General features: G+C 44.5%; 1 protein-coding gene across 36 annotated transcripts in view; it reads left to right on the forward strand.

The window, feature by feature from the left end:
* CAMK2G (calcium/calmodulin dependent protein kinase II gamma) overlaps positions 1-15,475 on the forward strand; it is a 159,317-nt gene that overhangs the window by 123,656 nt on the left and 20,186 nt on the right. For 21 of the 36 annotated variants that reach the window (XM_083440413.1, XM_083440406.1, XM_083440416.1 and 18 more), the window contains one exon: positions 2,146-2,186. In XM_083440413.1, the coding sequence (XP_083296539.1) occupies positions 2,146-2,186 (41 nt within the window). Of the gene's footprint in view, positions 1-2,145; positions 2,187-10,844; positions 10,878-15,475 lie in introns of all 36 variants that reach the window. The other 15 variants (XM_083440412.1, XM_083440392.1, XM_083440403.1 and 12 more) reach the window with 1 other exon arrangement.

Here is a 15,475-nt window from a genome sequence, read left to right on the forward strand (position 1 = left end):
GCCCATATTCAGGATAATCTGGGATTCAGGGTTTAAATTCCAAATTCAGCAAGCAGGAGATCTTAACCCTGCTGATTGGTCAGATTTCCTTAGCCTAATATGTGGGTTGCATAATATTTCTGTCCAAGTCTTGGGTTTAAAACCTCCTTAGGCACACAATAACTGTGTTGAGTGCAGTTCTGGGCCAAATTGCCATGAGTTACATTTGTTTTATGCAAAACGTGGGCTTTAGGGAGTTCAATGAGTTCCTCTAACAGAAACCCTGCCACCGCCACTACCTCAGTGGCCTCTGCAAAGTCTATTTCGTACCTGTATACAGCCCCAGTATGTGCTACCTTACCACTACATGATCCCAACCAGCTGTATAATGAACACAACAATGTCCCAGTGCTGTATAGCAAATCAGATTTGGCTATGTGATGACATCACTGGGGATGAATTCCTCCCATAGCCCTTGCTAAAGGGAAGGGGGGAGAAGAGGGAACACACGGCTAAGGCAACCAAGTTATATTTCCCTAACTTGCTGTACTAGAATCCTAGATTTGGGCGAGACCTCAAAGGCAACCCAATCCATTCCACTGCTGATGCAGGATTTTTCTGCTGTAGCACCCCTGATAGGTGACCATCTAGCTTCTATATAAAAATAGTTTTACAAGGAGGGACAAGGAAATGTTCATGAAGCCCACCCCATTTTTAGCCCAACCCGTTTTGAAACATGTAGGAGATGCCAGAGAACCCAGAACTTGGCTCTCTTGGGATTTTAAAGCAGAAACTTAACTATGCTTTCATGGTGAGCGCAAGGGCTAGTATTTTCACACTTTTAGAGATAAAGCGAATGTTCTCTGCCTGCCATTCTCTGCATTGTAAGACTTTGATCCGTGCTGCGGTCCCAGCCACGGAAATTTCACATCATGCTTTCGCCTTGACCCTCTTCTTGTACCTTCATGTGGATGTGACCTAAGCAGTTTTTAAGAGGCATTAGCATAAATTTGCAACTCATTTGTCCTACCGTGTCCCTAGAACCCTTCACCAACTGCAGTGTACAGTTTGTGGGGCAGTTCCTTTACGCCAGTAGGCACCTGTTGAGTGAATTTGTTGGCCACAAAGTTGCAAGCAAATGCCGCTTTGCTGTTGTAAATGGATATGCTGAGTTGTTGTCCTTGGGCATGTATAGGTGGTCTCATGTGTGCATTGGGGGTCGCCCTGTATCCCTCTGCTACACATGCATCCGCAGTACATGTATACCTGTGTGTGACGTGTTCGTGTGTCTGCAAGCTAGTTGTTCGTTCAGACAAAGGTGACATGGCCTTGCCTTTCTGAAGGCCAAACAGGTAGCCCGAATCTTGCTTATAGTCGTCTCCCTTGCGTTCTCCCGCTTGGCAGCTCCCAGTGCTGCCTTGCTTCTGTTCCCCATTCCCCACCGCGGCTCGTGAGCCATCTTTTCCTGGTTCTTATTCCACGTGGATTCCCGCTGGTAGATTGGATTGGTCAAAGCACTTGGAATTCCCATGCGTTGACCACGCCCGTCGACTATTACTTTTTAATAGGTAATATCTATGCATGAGCCACTTCACAGGCAAAATTTCCTGCATGGAAATCATACGTCTATTTCGCCATGTGTACATGCAGCAGGAACTTGCAGCTGGTCAAGCCAGCTTTTGAATTCATTGCACACAACAAAACTACATGTGAGATTCGAACTTTTAATTTTTTTTAAAAAGTGCTGATTACTTCCGTGAAGAAAGTTTGCCTTGTGTGAAGCAGCCTTAACAACTGTATTCAAGGGGTAACGTTCAGCTTTTGGAATTTAAGAGATTCCCCCCCCCCTCTTTTTTTATTGTCACTGTTAACTTTGAATATTGAAGGGATGGGGCAAACAATGAAAGTGAAAGATTTGAAACCAAACCTCAAGGGCTCTCAAGGCCTGTTTTACTAAGCAGTGTCTTTGGTGTGAATACTAGGCAGGTTGCATAATTTGTTGTTTTGAGCAAGCAGGAGCCTGAGATGGATATGGCTTGGCCTTTAAAGCCATCCTAATTAGCAAGGAAAACTTTCTGCTAACACTCCCATAAGACTGAGTTGAAGGGCAAGGGAACAGGCGTTCACAAAATGAAGCTTACTTGTGTCTCTTATTTCTCTCCGCAGCTGCCAAAAGCTTACTGAACAAGAAGTCTGATGGAGTAAAGGTAGGTTTTGGATTTTAGCCCACCCTCTTCCTTTCCAGTCTGTTGGACTAGGATTGCTGTCCTTGACCAAAGGCCCACAGTCATTCCTGCACCCGAAAACAACTGTGCTTCTCTTCCTATGACTGTCTTCACCACTTTTCCCACCTCAGTTCTGCTGTTTACTGTGTCATTGATCTTTCTTTCTCTCCTAAGCCAGGGTTGTGTAAAAGATAGACTGGGATCTGGTGGCAGATCCCTGGGTGATTTTGCAGTAGATCGGCAAGGGTTTCTGACTCCCGACTGATTAAATATAGCAACACAAAATGAGTTCCCACCCAAAATAGGGCACTGAGAAGAAACAAGCTAAATAGAGGTTATGTGTGAAAGTACTGTAACAGGTTATTTCCTGTTACTGAAAATAAATTGCTAGGCTCAGAATATGCTCAGAGGCACCCTCGTTCTTTAATTCTACCTGCTATGACATTCACTTTGGTTTGGTGGATCTTTGGGTTCAGAATGATAATGATAATAATAATAATGATGATGATGATGATGATGATGATAAAAATAAAAATAAAAATATCTGGCAAGTCTGAAGTCTTCCCAGCCCTGCTCTACAGCTTCTGGAATTGATATATGAGTGAGTTTATGTTTAAATATATAAAGTGGCATCGAAGATTTCATATTCTATGAATTCACCGTGTCTCATTGTGGAGCTTAAAAAGAAGACGACGGTGATGTTGACATATTGGAGAATAAGAATCCATAAAATGAGATTGGTAAAGCGTTAGGACCCAGTACGTAATCCAGTTTCTGTAGTTGATCAGGGTTTTGTTGAGAATGGGTATACATTTTATTTATTAATTACTTTTATGAAAGATATTTATAAGCCACCAACTCATAAGGAAAATGTCAAAGTGGTTCGTAACAACTGTACACAAAACCATACCATAAAAACCATACAAAAAAAGTTAAAATCTGATTACTGTTGTGGAAAGGTGTATTCTTATTTGCCTGCATAAGCCTAATGGGATAGGAAAGTTTTCAGCAGGTGCTTCAAAATTGAATAAGGAGAAGCCTGCTGAATTCTACTAGCAGAGTATTCCACAGGACAGGGCTGACTCTAAAGGCTTGGTTCCTTGTTGCCAAATAGTCCTTGCCGACTCAGAGGACAACCAGCAACATCGCTGGCAGATGATCCTAGTGATCAAGCTGGAATGTAAGGGGTCAGGCAGTCCCTGAGCTACCCAGGATCTAATCTGTTCAGGGCTTCATAAATTAATACAAGATTTCATATTTTTCTCTACAACGAAGGACAAGAAGAATTCCTCCTGCATGTTTGTTTTTAATTAAGGCTTTTCTTATTTTCAAAGCAGCTGTTAGATTTTCTGACCCTTGCACTCATCAGATCAGTGGTCAGCGCAAAAGAGGAGCCAACCAAATACAGAAATTAGCTTTACAGAAACATCTTCCTTTTGGGGGGCGTAGGGAAGTGAAGTTTCATTTTCTTTGGGGATAGATGTCTCCCATTGCCCATGAAATTGCCTGAACCTCTGACCCCAAAGCTCCTTGCATGTGTGAAGAAGTCTGCCCTAACTGTACATGTTTTGCACATGTTCCCCAATTTTGACTCTATCCTGCTACCGCTAAATTGGCAGCGTTTTCTTCATTTCATCTCCACAGCTCATATGTAAGATACAGGAGCGTTGCTCCTGTTCCATACAAAGTGAAAGACATCACCCTAAAATGATACCCCTGTGATGTTCTAATGAATTCTTGACTATTGATTATTCTCTCCGTTTGCTTTTCCTGTGAGTATTTGTGTTGGCTGCAAGGAATTGTGGTTGTGCTTATCTCACAACAAGTGCAGCAAATGAACCGCTTTCATTGGGATAATTAGTTTTTCTGTGGAATTTACCGTCCTGAATGCTGCTTCCAAATTAATTTCAGCCTTTCCCCCCTATAATCTCTGCTGGTAGTTTTAGCTCCTGCTGGGGAAAGAGGCAGGGAGATAGAATAGGATAAAGCTCCGTAGTAATGAGGAGATAATTTAATGGTGTGTGATGTACTGTTCTAGGGAGGAAACTAGATGTTCATGGGTGTGATTTCTCTTAGAATTCCATTAATTTCCCTTTGTCTGTGGATTTCTTTGTTGTTCAGCTAGGACTCTGGGTCATGTGCTATCAATCTGGGCATAGGAGCTGTCCAAAATAACATATCACGTAGAAGCTACTGCCATACCTTGGACACCCAGGAACTGAACACCACAGATAACATACTAACAGGGTCTGTTCCACATGTTACTAATCCTGTTCTTGTGAATAAGTTTACCCCATTAACGTATTTATCCTGGCTTGTTGCAATACTTCAGATGAACTAGAGAGAGGTGTATCTGCTTTTGGCAAATTCTTTTTAGCTCTTGTAGAAATTTACTCTTCATCCTGTATAGTTGCAGAGAAAGCAAAGTAGCTAGTTTTACTCACAATCTATTATTTCTGCTTTCTTCCATAAGTCTATACTGGGCAGCTTAAAAAGTAACTTACCATGGAAGCCAACACTTGTTGAGCAAGGGATGAGAAAACCTGCCTCGGATGCGCTGGAGATGACAACCTAGAAATTCGAGTTTTAAAATGTCATATTAGAAAGGATGTGTGAGCTGGTGTTGCAAAGCAGCTAAGAGACTGGGTCATGAATCAATATAATATCAATCTGAATTGATGCATCCACTATGAACACATCACATGACTTTAGTCCAGCTACTTTCAGCTTGAGGATAATGCCAATTAATTCAGCATGGTTGTTGTAAGGATTGTAACAGGAGAATTTGTACGAAGCACTCTGAACATCTGAAAGCAACATATAAAACTATTATTGCATGTTTATAAACATTGTGCAATATACAGAAATGTGTTGATTAATAATAATCAAAGAAGGGGGAAACAGTTAATTCGCCCTATTTGAGGATAAAGGGGGAAAAGCAGTGGTTTTCTCTGAAGTGCGGATAGGACACACTGGCAGATGGGATGGCTTCTCCTGAAATTCATGACATCATCCAGAAGGAGGGGGCTCCTGCTTACCCAGACTAGCCTCGCCTCAGTGACAGAAGTCAAGGTGTGGAGAGCTCACGTGCGGGTGGCGCTGTGGTCTAAACCACTGAGCCTCTTGGGCAGGAGTCAGCAACCTTTTTCAGCCGTGGGCCGGTCCACCATCGCTCAGACCATGTGGTGGGCCGGACTATATTTTGAAAAAAATAATAATGGACAAATTCCTATGCCCCCACAAATAACCCAGAGGTGCATTTTAAATAAAAGCACAAATTCTACTAATGTAAAAACATGCTGATTCCCGGGCCGTCCGGGGGCCAGATTGAGAAGGCGATTGGGCTGCATCCGGCCCCTGGGCCTTAGGTTGCCTACCCCTGCTCTTGGGCTTGCCAATCAGAAGATTGGCGGTTCGAATGCCTGCGATGGGGTGAGCTCCCGTTGCTCTGTCCCAGCTCCTGCCAACCTGTTTGAAAGCACGCCAGTCCAAGTAGATAAATAGGTACCGCTGCAGCGGGAAGGTAAACGGCGTTGCCGTGCACTCTGGTTTTCGTCTGTTATGCCAGAAGCTGTTTAGTCATGCTGGCTACATGACCCGGAAAGCTGTCAGTGGACAAACGCCAGCTCCCTTGGCCTGAAAGAGAGACGAGCGCCGCAACCCCATAGTTGCCTTTGACTGGACTTAACCGTCCAGGGGTCCTTTACCTTTTTTCACCTTTTTAGGGTGTTCAGGTGCATGCACATGAACCATCCCACAGAATGCGCAGAGGAAGAATTTTGTTGCTTAAATTCCTTCACTTTGCGGTGGAATGTGGGGAGTCTGCCTCACTCTTAGTTGATTTGGAGTCATGCACCCATGCGAGAGACTCGTTGACTCTTTGGGTATTACCTCTGTTCTGTATTGTGGTGTTTTGCTTTAAACTGTTATGGTTGGCAGCCTTCTCAGATATATAGTTGGTTACTTTTCTTGAAATTGTGTTCTGCATGGAGGGGTCTTCTTCTGGCGCTGCTCTAGCATAGTTGAGGCACGCAGGAGCCAATTCATCCTGGATGATGCCATCAGTTTTCATCCTGCCTGCTCCTAGGTGGAGCCATCCCAATTGTCAGGCTAACCTCCTTCCACTAGAAAGAATTAGAATTTACAGGTAAGTGACAAAACCCCACTTTTTCATTTATACGAAAGCCAGTTTAGGGTAAATAATCCCTTGGCTATAGGAGCAGTTCAGCCAATGAGACATCATTCCTAGGGATGTATAGGAATCTCCTTCCTCAACGGAACATGATTTTCTGTGCTTCCTAAGTAATGGTAGTTCAGTCTTGGTGGTGTTTTATTTCATTTGTATCCCATCCTCTCTGTAAGCTGGGCAATGTGTAGTGTTTTATTCTTGGAACTAGCCCATGAAGTAGGTTCAGTTGATAGGTGGTAACTGGGCCTAAGAGGAGCTTTGTGCGTGACTCGGAAAAATGAAGCCAGGGTTTCCCTACCATCCTGTCCACTATGTCATCCCTGAACTGCTGTGGTCTGTTCTGGACATCCAGAAGGATGTGAATAAGCTAAAAAGGGAATCAGAGGAGGGTGAACAAATCAATTGAGGAGATGCTTAGTAAGAACATTATTGGGGGGTTTTATGTTTTACAAGACTACAGAAGATAAAATGAGTAGTCAACTTAAATCTCTGCATCAAGGGAGGGGATTAGCGTACCATAAATGTTAGGGAGAAAGCAGCTCTGCAATGACTTTCTGAGGCCTTTTCAAATAAAAACTAAGGCTAAGGGGATCGTTTTGATATGGGAGATCTGTGTTGAGTCAGGGGATCAAGTCAGGTAACACTTGGGTCTAGAACTCCTATATTTGTTAAGGAGAAACAGATGAAGAACAGATTTACATTTTTTTTTTTTTTTACTGAAATCCTTGTAGTCTACCAGTAGTCTACCATTGTAGTCTGCCAGTGTGTCTTCAAAGTTACAAAGAGAGCAAATGCAGGATGCTTAAACAGTGAAGGTGTAATAAATAAATAATAATATACTAATAATTGTTGTGATGGAGCAGGATCCTGATAAACCTTCCAACTTGATGATGGAATGGAGCTGTCAGAACGTTTGCACACAAGCTTCTCTGAGGGAAGGGGAGATTGTCTGCCTACGATTAAACCTCACAAAGGCCCAAGTGCCAGAAGGAAGCCTGTGTGGCAAGCTGAGGCCAGGAGGAGGTCACAGGAAATAGGGAAGCTAAGAGACAGGGAACCCAGTCAAGTTTACTGAAGTAAGTATGCACTGAACTGAGAAAGAGGAACCTGCATGTGGAGCAGAAGTCAGAAAATGGGTGGATGAGGAGGATATGAGGCAATGTCAACTGACTTGAACTAGCTAGGCAGTTCCCAAAACCCACACTCAAAATCTCTTAAACTGCCATTATTAAGTGTAAAGCATTTGAAGTGTTTTCTGGCACTGTGCAAAGATGAAAAAGCAAAACAAAACTCTAACCACAGACTTGAATCCAATAGATTTCATACAAAAGGAAAAAGTGACGGGGTGGGAGGAAGAAAACGATAAAATCCAGACACTAATTCTTCACAAAGTTGCATAAATAGTTCATGATCAGGTGGAGCGGCCTCTAAGAGGGACTTTTCTGTGGGATGAGGAACAAAGTCCTGCTGTCTCCCCTTCCTTCTCCCCTTGTTCTGTGATTATTTGTGCGAGTGTAATGGGTCTGTCACACTGAAGCTATTTGCTCTGCTTTTTCCTTAAGGCATGCTTGAGAAGACCTACTACGGCATGCCTTGAGAAACTCCGCTTTAAAAGGGCTCGTAGGTTTGAACTCTTGCATGGCTTTGTATTCTACCTTGACAATACACTTGCAGTTCTGAGAAGAATTCTCATGTCACAAAGTTGTTCTCAATGTCCTCGGGTAGGGTTGGGCAATACCTAGTTTTCAACATCGCAACATATCACCAGCTAAACATTGTGATATACTGATATATCATGATGTCCAAAATAAGGAGCTATGTAGAGGAAGTGGCTGGCTTCATGGTTTTTCTCGCATCGTGATTTTTGCATCACACACACACACACACACACACACAGACAAACTGGGCAAGGTATCGGTACATCGTCCAAATCCAGTTTGAAGTTCACATTGTGGTAACAATTTCATACTATTCGGCATGGTGATATATCGCGAATCACGATGTGTGTGTGTGTGCTATGTAAAAAATCACAATGTGGGAAAAACCATGGTCATCGCTTGCCTTGTGATTCCTTCTGCCCCTGTTGCTCTGTACTATAAAACAACAGTTGTAACAATATGTTAAAGGTAAGTAAAAATGTATCAGTTTAAACCCCCTAAGTAGCAGCAGTTTTCAGGAGGTTACTCCATTCACCTCTACATAATTGCATCCTTGTTTCAGACATCATGATATAATCGGTATATCACGATGTTTAGCTGGTGATATATTGTGATGTTGAAAGCCAGTCGCCGCTCAGCCTTAACGCACATCATGATTCACGATACATTGCCAGGTCAAAAATTATGAAACCGATTATCATGATATGGAATGCAAAACCGGTTTTGGATAATATATCAATATATTGCCTTAGGCACAAGCTGTGTTAAGAACAAGACTGCAGTGCATACAGTTTATGGCCCCATCCAGCTTTGGTGCAATGCCTGGGTTGAGACCATCCAAACAATTAATTAATTGATGCTTTGTTCAATAGAAGTCCACTCTCCCCATGCTTACGTAGCAAATAGGTTACTATAAGGCAAAACCACAACAAAAAATGATAAAATCTACCACAAAAAAATAAACAGACTAAGCCCCATTGGAAATCAATGAGACTTCTGAGTAGACATGCATAGGATTGTGTATGTAAACCTTTTAGTAGCAGCAGCAGTCATCAGGCAGTATCCCCACACACCACGATCCTGCTTTTTGAAATGCATGTGTAATTGCTTAAGCACAATTAATATGATGTGCAATTCAGTGGGCATTGTGTGGGTTTCTCTGCAGAGTCAGAACACATATCTACATGCCCCCAGAAAGCTGAATAACAGGCAGCTGGGAAAGGGAATTATCTCAGTTTCTTTATTGGTCCGGAGGGAGGGAGCAGGGGCTGAGAGTAGGATTTCTAAACAAGACTGTGGCTGATGCCCCATGTGGGTAATAATTGTTGCCAGAAAGGAAAGAGGAAACACAATCTGGGTGGGTCGCTTAAGCAGTAAGCATGGTGCAATGCTAATCATGCTTCATTCCTGCAATCTCTGGCTTTCCTCATCTTCTTCTCTTGCCCATCAATCATTGCAGGCTGGTACTTAATCTTACTCCCCTGCCAATGTACCTGGGAAGTGCCTTGCACATTCTCAGCCATGCTTGTTTTATGCTTCATTATTTTCTCTCAAATTGTTTCAGAAAATGCCACGTTTCTCTCTTGTTGGGCTTAGGCAAAAAGGGGGCTCGTAAACTCTCTGGTCTCACTCGATGAAACCTAGCTGTTTCCATTCACACAGACACCTCCTGCTGAGCGTGCCGAAGTGCCTTTTTTCTCTGCACTCCTGTTGGAGCACACACTTGACATCTTCTTGTCTGACCCATCGTGCATCTGTGCGGAAGTGTCTCTGATCTAGTTTCTTCTTTTCTGTGCAAGTTCCCAGGGCTGTGCTCTGTGAGAGAGTGACATGTGCCTTGATTCTGATGACAAGAATCAAAAGGGTGGGGCGTTGTTATGTACTCAGTCAGTCTCTTCGGCTCATCCTGAAAACGATTTCTATGGGCAGGGTGCTGAAATGCTCCTTTCTCTGGAAGATCCCAAGCATGCTTTCTAAGTCTGTGGGTGCATTTATGCATACCTTGGAATTGCAGCTGTAATTGTCATTGTAAGCCACCTTCCCAGCACAGGCGAATTCAACATTCTTTATTTGTGTGAGGAAATATATGCTTGCCACCTGACCAGATGAGGGCAGGTTTGAACAGAAAGACCAAGGCTAAGGGATTGAAGAAGAAGAGTTTGGATTTGATATCCCCCTTTATCACTACCCGAAGGAGTCTCAAAGCGGCTAACATTCTCCTTTCCCTTCCTCCCCCACAACAAACACTCTGTGAGGTGAGTGGGGCTGAGAAACTTCAAAGAAGTGTGACTGGCCCAAGGTCACCCAGCAGCTGCATGTGGAGGAGCGGAGACGCGAACCCGGTTCCCCAGATTACGAGTCTATCGCTCTAAACCACTACACCACACTGGCACACCAGTTGTCCATTGCCCTTCGTTACCATATTGATTAGGCAGTTCAGAAGTGTGATTTCTTTGGATGGAAACTGTGTGTGGTTTACGGGAGAACTTTCCTCATCCTTTGCTAGATTGGGAATATTTTGAGAAGAACATATCGCCGGTTTCCGTTTCTCCCATGTCACATTGGCTGCATTCTTTCTTTGTTTTACCCTCCTGCTGAGTTTGGAATGCCGTGTCGCCAGGTTGATGATCTCTGCCTTCCATGTGCCCAGATGTTTGTGCCATCTTGATCCTTTCTTGGAGGAGCATGATTGGCAGCAGGGTCTGTGCTGACACACAAGTGCCAACATTTTCTCTGCTTCTCTTCTCATCTCTTTGTTTCCTTCTTTTTTCCTCCTCTCAATGGTGTGTCCAGAAAAGGAAGTCAAGCTCCAGCGTGCATTTGATGGTGAGCACCTCCCATAAAACTGCCTGTGACCCTGTGCAATCACCATTCTCATGCCATGCACGTCCAGCTTGTGCTCATCACCCCCTTCACATAGCATGTCTGGGCAAGGGGCGGGCTGGGGCTGGGGCCGGTGGGAAGGGGAGACATCTCGCACTTCCAAAGGTCCATGTTCTCACGGAAAAGATCATGCTGTAGACGAGGCCCTTGGTAAGGGTTTGACTTGGTTCCGAACGTTGGGCACCTTAAATTCAGCTTTTGACATTGAGTGAACTGGCAAACAGTCTCCCAAGCTGGATCAGCTGTCCGCATGGCCTTACCCTGGCCAAGAAGAGCATGGTCTCCGCACTATCGTCCGGGCATGGAACCTTGGGTATTTCATTGCAGAAGTGCTGAAACGGACACAGGGGCCGGCATTGCACTGTGCTAGCACTACCTTCCTTGGTGGTGAGCAGTCTTGCAGTGCAGAACAAACGGCCTCTTCCTTGTGTCCTGGGTGAAAAGATTGGGCGCAGCACCATGGTGTGGCTCACACCCGTCATTAACTTCCTGTTCCCTCCCAGAATTCTGTCCCTAAGACCCTCTTCCGTTACACAGTTGTTTTCCCATCTTCTCCCTTCAGTGCTCCTCCCGCACCAAAAAAATTCCAAAAGTATATGGTTGGCATTAATGCCAAAATGAGTTGGCATTAATCACATATCTGACAACTGTTCCCATTCATCTCCCCCTTCATAATGAATGTGTATATTCCCTGGGATGTGTTGGATATATAATGCAACCAAATGTCAAAAGAAGTAAGTCTCGTTCTATGTCGCTCGTAATATGAAGCTCTCGCTTCCTTCAAGCAAAATTCTGGGGACATCAGCATCCCTCTCCTAGCTTTCCTTAGGGATTGCTTTGGACATCCTTTGGGAATGGTAGTGGCTGAGCCAAAGCTTTAGACTTCCTTCGGGGGGATGACTTCCTGCACTCTCAGCAGCTCCATCTATGGACAAGAAACTGAGTCTAGGTAAAGCTCTTGCAATGCTCACCTCCTCAGGTTTTAATTTTAGGGTTGTCGTCCCCTGCCACCCCCCACCAGAGCCTCCTCTTTCTCACTTCCCTGTAAATGAAAGTCAGCTTACAAGGAGGGTGGGGGATTTTAAGTACTGCCGCTACACTTCCAGCCAAGATTTTGCCTTCAGGACCAAAGCTGCGTATAACTCAGAGCAACATATAACACAGAGCAAGAGCAACCATGAGGCAGACAGAGGGCAGTGTTATAGTCTGTCGCATTGCAGTACCTGCAGAATGTGCCATGATGATGATGATGATGATGATGATGATGATTTTATTATTTATACCCCGCCCATCTGGCTGGGTTTCCCCAGCCACTCTGGGTGGCTTACAGAATATATAAAACGTAATAGAGCATCGAACATTAAAAACTTCCCTAAACAGGGCTGCCTTCAGATGTCTTCTAAAAGTCAGATACTTGTTTATTTCCTTGACATCTGATGGGAGGGCGTTCCACGGGGCGGGCGCTACTACTGAGAAGGCCCTCTGCCTGGTTCCCTGTAACTTTGCTTCTTGCAGTGAGGGAACCAGCAGAAGACCCTTGGAGGAGGACCTCAGTGTCCGGGCTGAGCGATGCGGGTGGAGACGCTCCTTCAGGTATACTGAGCCGAGGCTGTTTAGGACTTTAAAGGTTAGCGCCAACACTGATGAGTGCTCATCCCAACCTTACCACCACCATCACCCCCCAGTTCCAGGAAGAAACAGCATCACAACCTACCTAGCAGAATGGTCATAACTATTTTCCAAGATGCACAAGAGGATGCTGTTCCATTCTCCCCCCTCAACATAGATTACCAGCTAGAGTAACACTCATTGGAGTCAGTAGACTAGTGATTGGCGTCAGTGTTAACTTTCTGCCGACTGAGGCTTTCTACATTTGGCAGGGAGATCCTCACCATTTGGCCTAAGGGTTTTGTTATCGTTCCAAAACAAGACACATGTACTTGCTCCCAGTCCCCTCATTAGCCTGGACAGTACTTAGCCTATTCCTAATCAAGGTGGGATATCTGGTGATAGCCTAGGCATCTGACACAGCAGGATAACTCCTGGAGAATCCAGGTGGACTCCTCATCAACAGGTTTTTTGCTTGCTACTATAAAGTACCAGCGGCAGAGCTGGCCACGTCGCCATTGAATGCTCAGCTGGAGAAGTTCATGGTAAAGCATCGATGCAAGGACACCATAGGAACAAAGGGCCTTGATGCAGGTGACAGCTTGGGCTGTTGTCTTCTCGCTTGTACCTCCTGAACCCCTTGGTGTGTCAGATGACACAAGAACAGAAGGTGGACATTGTTCCTAGTGGCCCCTGCCGTCTGTAACAGCAAAATTAAAATTTTGTATATCATGATAACTGGACCACAGTTTCCCTCCATGTGTGGGCTCTCAAGGTCATGTTCTCTATAGGAAACCACTCTCTTCCGCCTTGCTCATTATCAGCAGTGCCCAGCTTCTGTGTTTCCAGTTGCTGCATTGGGAAGATGGTAAATCAGCATATGAACGAACTCTTTGCCTGCCTGCCACTATTTCAACTGTGTATGCTAGTTGCTGTCAAGGCAGACAACTAGCTGCCCTCTCCCATGTCTGTTAATAGCAGGTTTAATGTGAAGGTCCACTTTCTCTTGTGAATTCTCCGCGTAACCTATGTGTATGTATTTGACCTATCCTCACTCTCTGATTTGGAATACTGCTACTACTGATTTCCAATGCATTCAGCACAATCCTGTGCTCACTAACCTGGGAGTAAGCCTCACTGAACACAGCGGAGCTTACTTTCAAGCAAACATGCGTAAGGTTGCAATCTTAGGTAGCTCAGGTGACTTTCCCTTCTGCATCCCTTTGTGAGAGTCAAAGATGTGGCAAAGACACCACAAGGTGCATATGGTGAGTGCTTTTCTTGGCTACACCATTGCTTAATGAGATTTTGGGTTTACTTTGTTGGGGTGCAGTTCTTCATTATAAAACAGGGTTGGGCTTTCCAGCTTGGGAGCTGTATTCCTTTTCAGGTGGAGCCAGAAGCAACAAATAGTGGAAGCCACGGATGGGTGTATTACCTTTTTGTATAGCAGGCTGTGTTCCAGTCAGTCAGTCAGATGTCAAAGGCTTCTGAATCCCCATAATAAATGCACCCCTCAAGCCAGAGGGCACAGAGTGCAGTGGATGAGGGGTTTGCCCTGGGGAGAGTACAGTGAAGCCCAGTGGACTTCATTCACTGCCTCACAGGACCTTAGGTTCTCCACCCCTGTTTTAAAGTATTAAAAATAATCTTCAATAGGAGTGAAGGAATGGGTTTGAAGATTATTTTTAATACTTTAAAACAGGGAATTCAGGAATGCCTTCAGGAGCAGAGTGGGTCGTCCCCCCCCCCCCCCCGGAATAGATTTATTTACTTATTTATTTATTTTAAAAATCTTCATTTGGGACCTATCCCGCATTAAATACCAGAATTTTTAAAGAAAAGAGAGTGAGAGAGGTGCTTGCAGCATAGCAAGGAAGAAAACCAGCAGGATCCTAAGTGTGAGAATCAAGTCTTAATTCACAAAGACTTGTGTTCTTATGAAACGTAATGAGGCAGCAAGAACGTTTGCTACAGGTTTTATTTGTAACCATTATATCTGCTGTGATGTGCACATTGTCCCATGTGGTGGAAGGTACAGAAACACACGTGTAACTTTCTGTTTTTAATTTCCATCTTGAAGGGCCTAGCTGGTGTAAATGAACCTATTTTGAAACCCAGTTTTACACTTGCTTTGTCTTCCTCTTTTTATCATGGGTTATGGCGGAGAAATCGAGAACTGGATTAAGTAAAGCAGAACTGTTTCTCTGTGTAGGATTGCAGCCACGAGGGGATCTGGAGCAGACATACAACCTCCCCTCCAACTTGGGAGGCATCTCTTGACCTCCCTAGGGAGGGGTTCATAGATCTCATGGACCTTTTAGAACTTGAAAACCTCTAGCACACATAGCATAGCGAGCAGCATAATTCTAACAGAGCAGAATTCTGGCTAAGCAGAGCTTCAAAGGCTTGCATGTCAGTTCTGCTTACACATGCTACAGAGTGGGCGTGGTTAAAGTCGGAACATGCTTAGGGTTGGTTGCAATGGGTTTGCGTTCAGCTTGTACTTGTTCACCTACCCAACTCATCACTCGCACTTGGCGGTATTAGAGCCACATTCCCATGATGCAGTGCCACACTGGTGCAGGGTGAGAGTGTGTGGGGGGGGGCCCTCAAGGAACCATGTTGGCAGGGCTAATTAATTGGAAGGGTCTTTCCCTACCCTATCCTCATCTTGGTGGGGTATTCTCCCACATGGTAGCTTGATTTCCTCTCTCACACACAGCAAAGTGGCATTGTATGATGTAGAGGCATCGCCAATGCCTTGGAGTTTGTTTATATTTGAAGAGGGCACACTGTGTCGGCCAATCCCTGTCAAGTAATTAATTTAGTTGTGGGTTATCCCAGGTTACAAAAATCTCCCCAGCTTTGTTTGTGTAATTTTCTGTTGACCTCTCCCTATAGACGTATCTGCTATCCTTACAGGTGATCCT

Source organism: Podarcis tiliguerta (genome assembly GCF_965153285.1).
Source record: "Podarcis tiliguerta genome assembly, chromosome: 5".
NCBI lineage: Eukaryota > Metazoa > Chordata > Lepidosauria > Squamata > Lacertidae > Podarcis > Podarcis tiliguerta.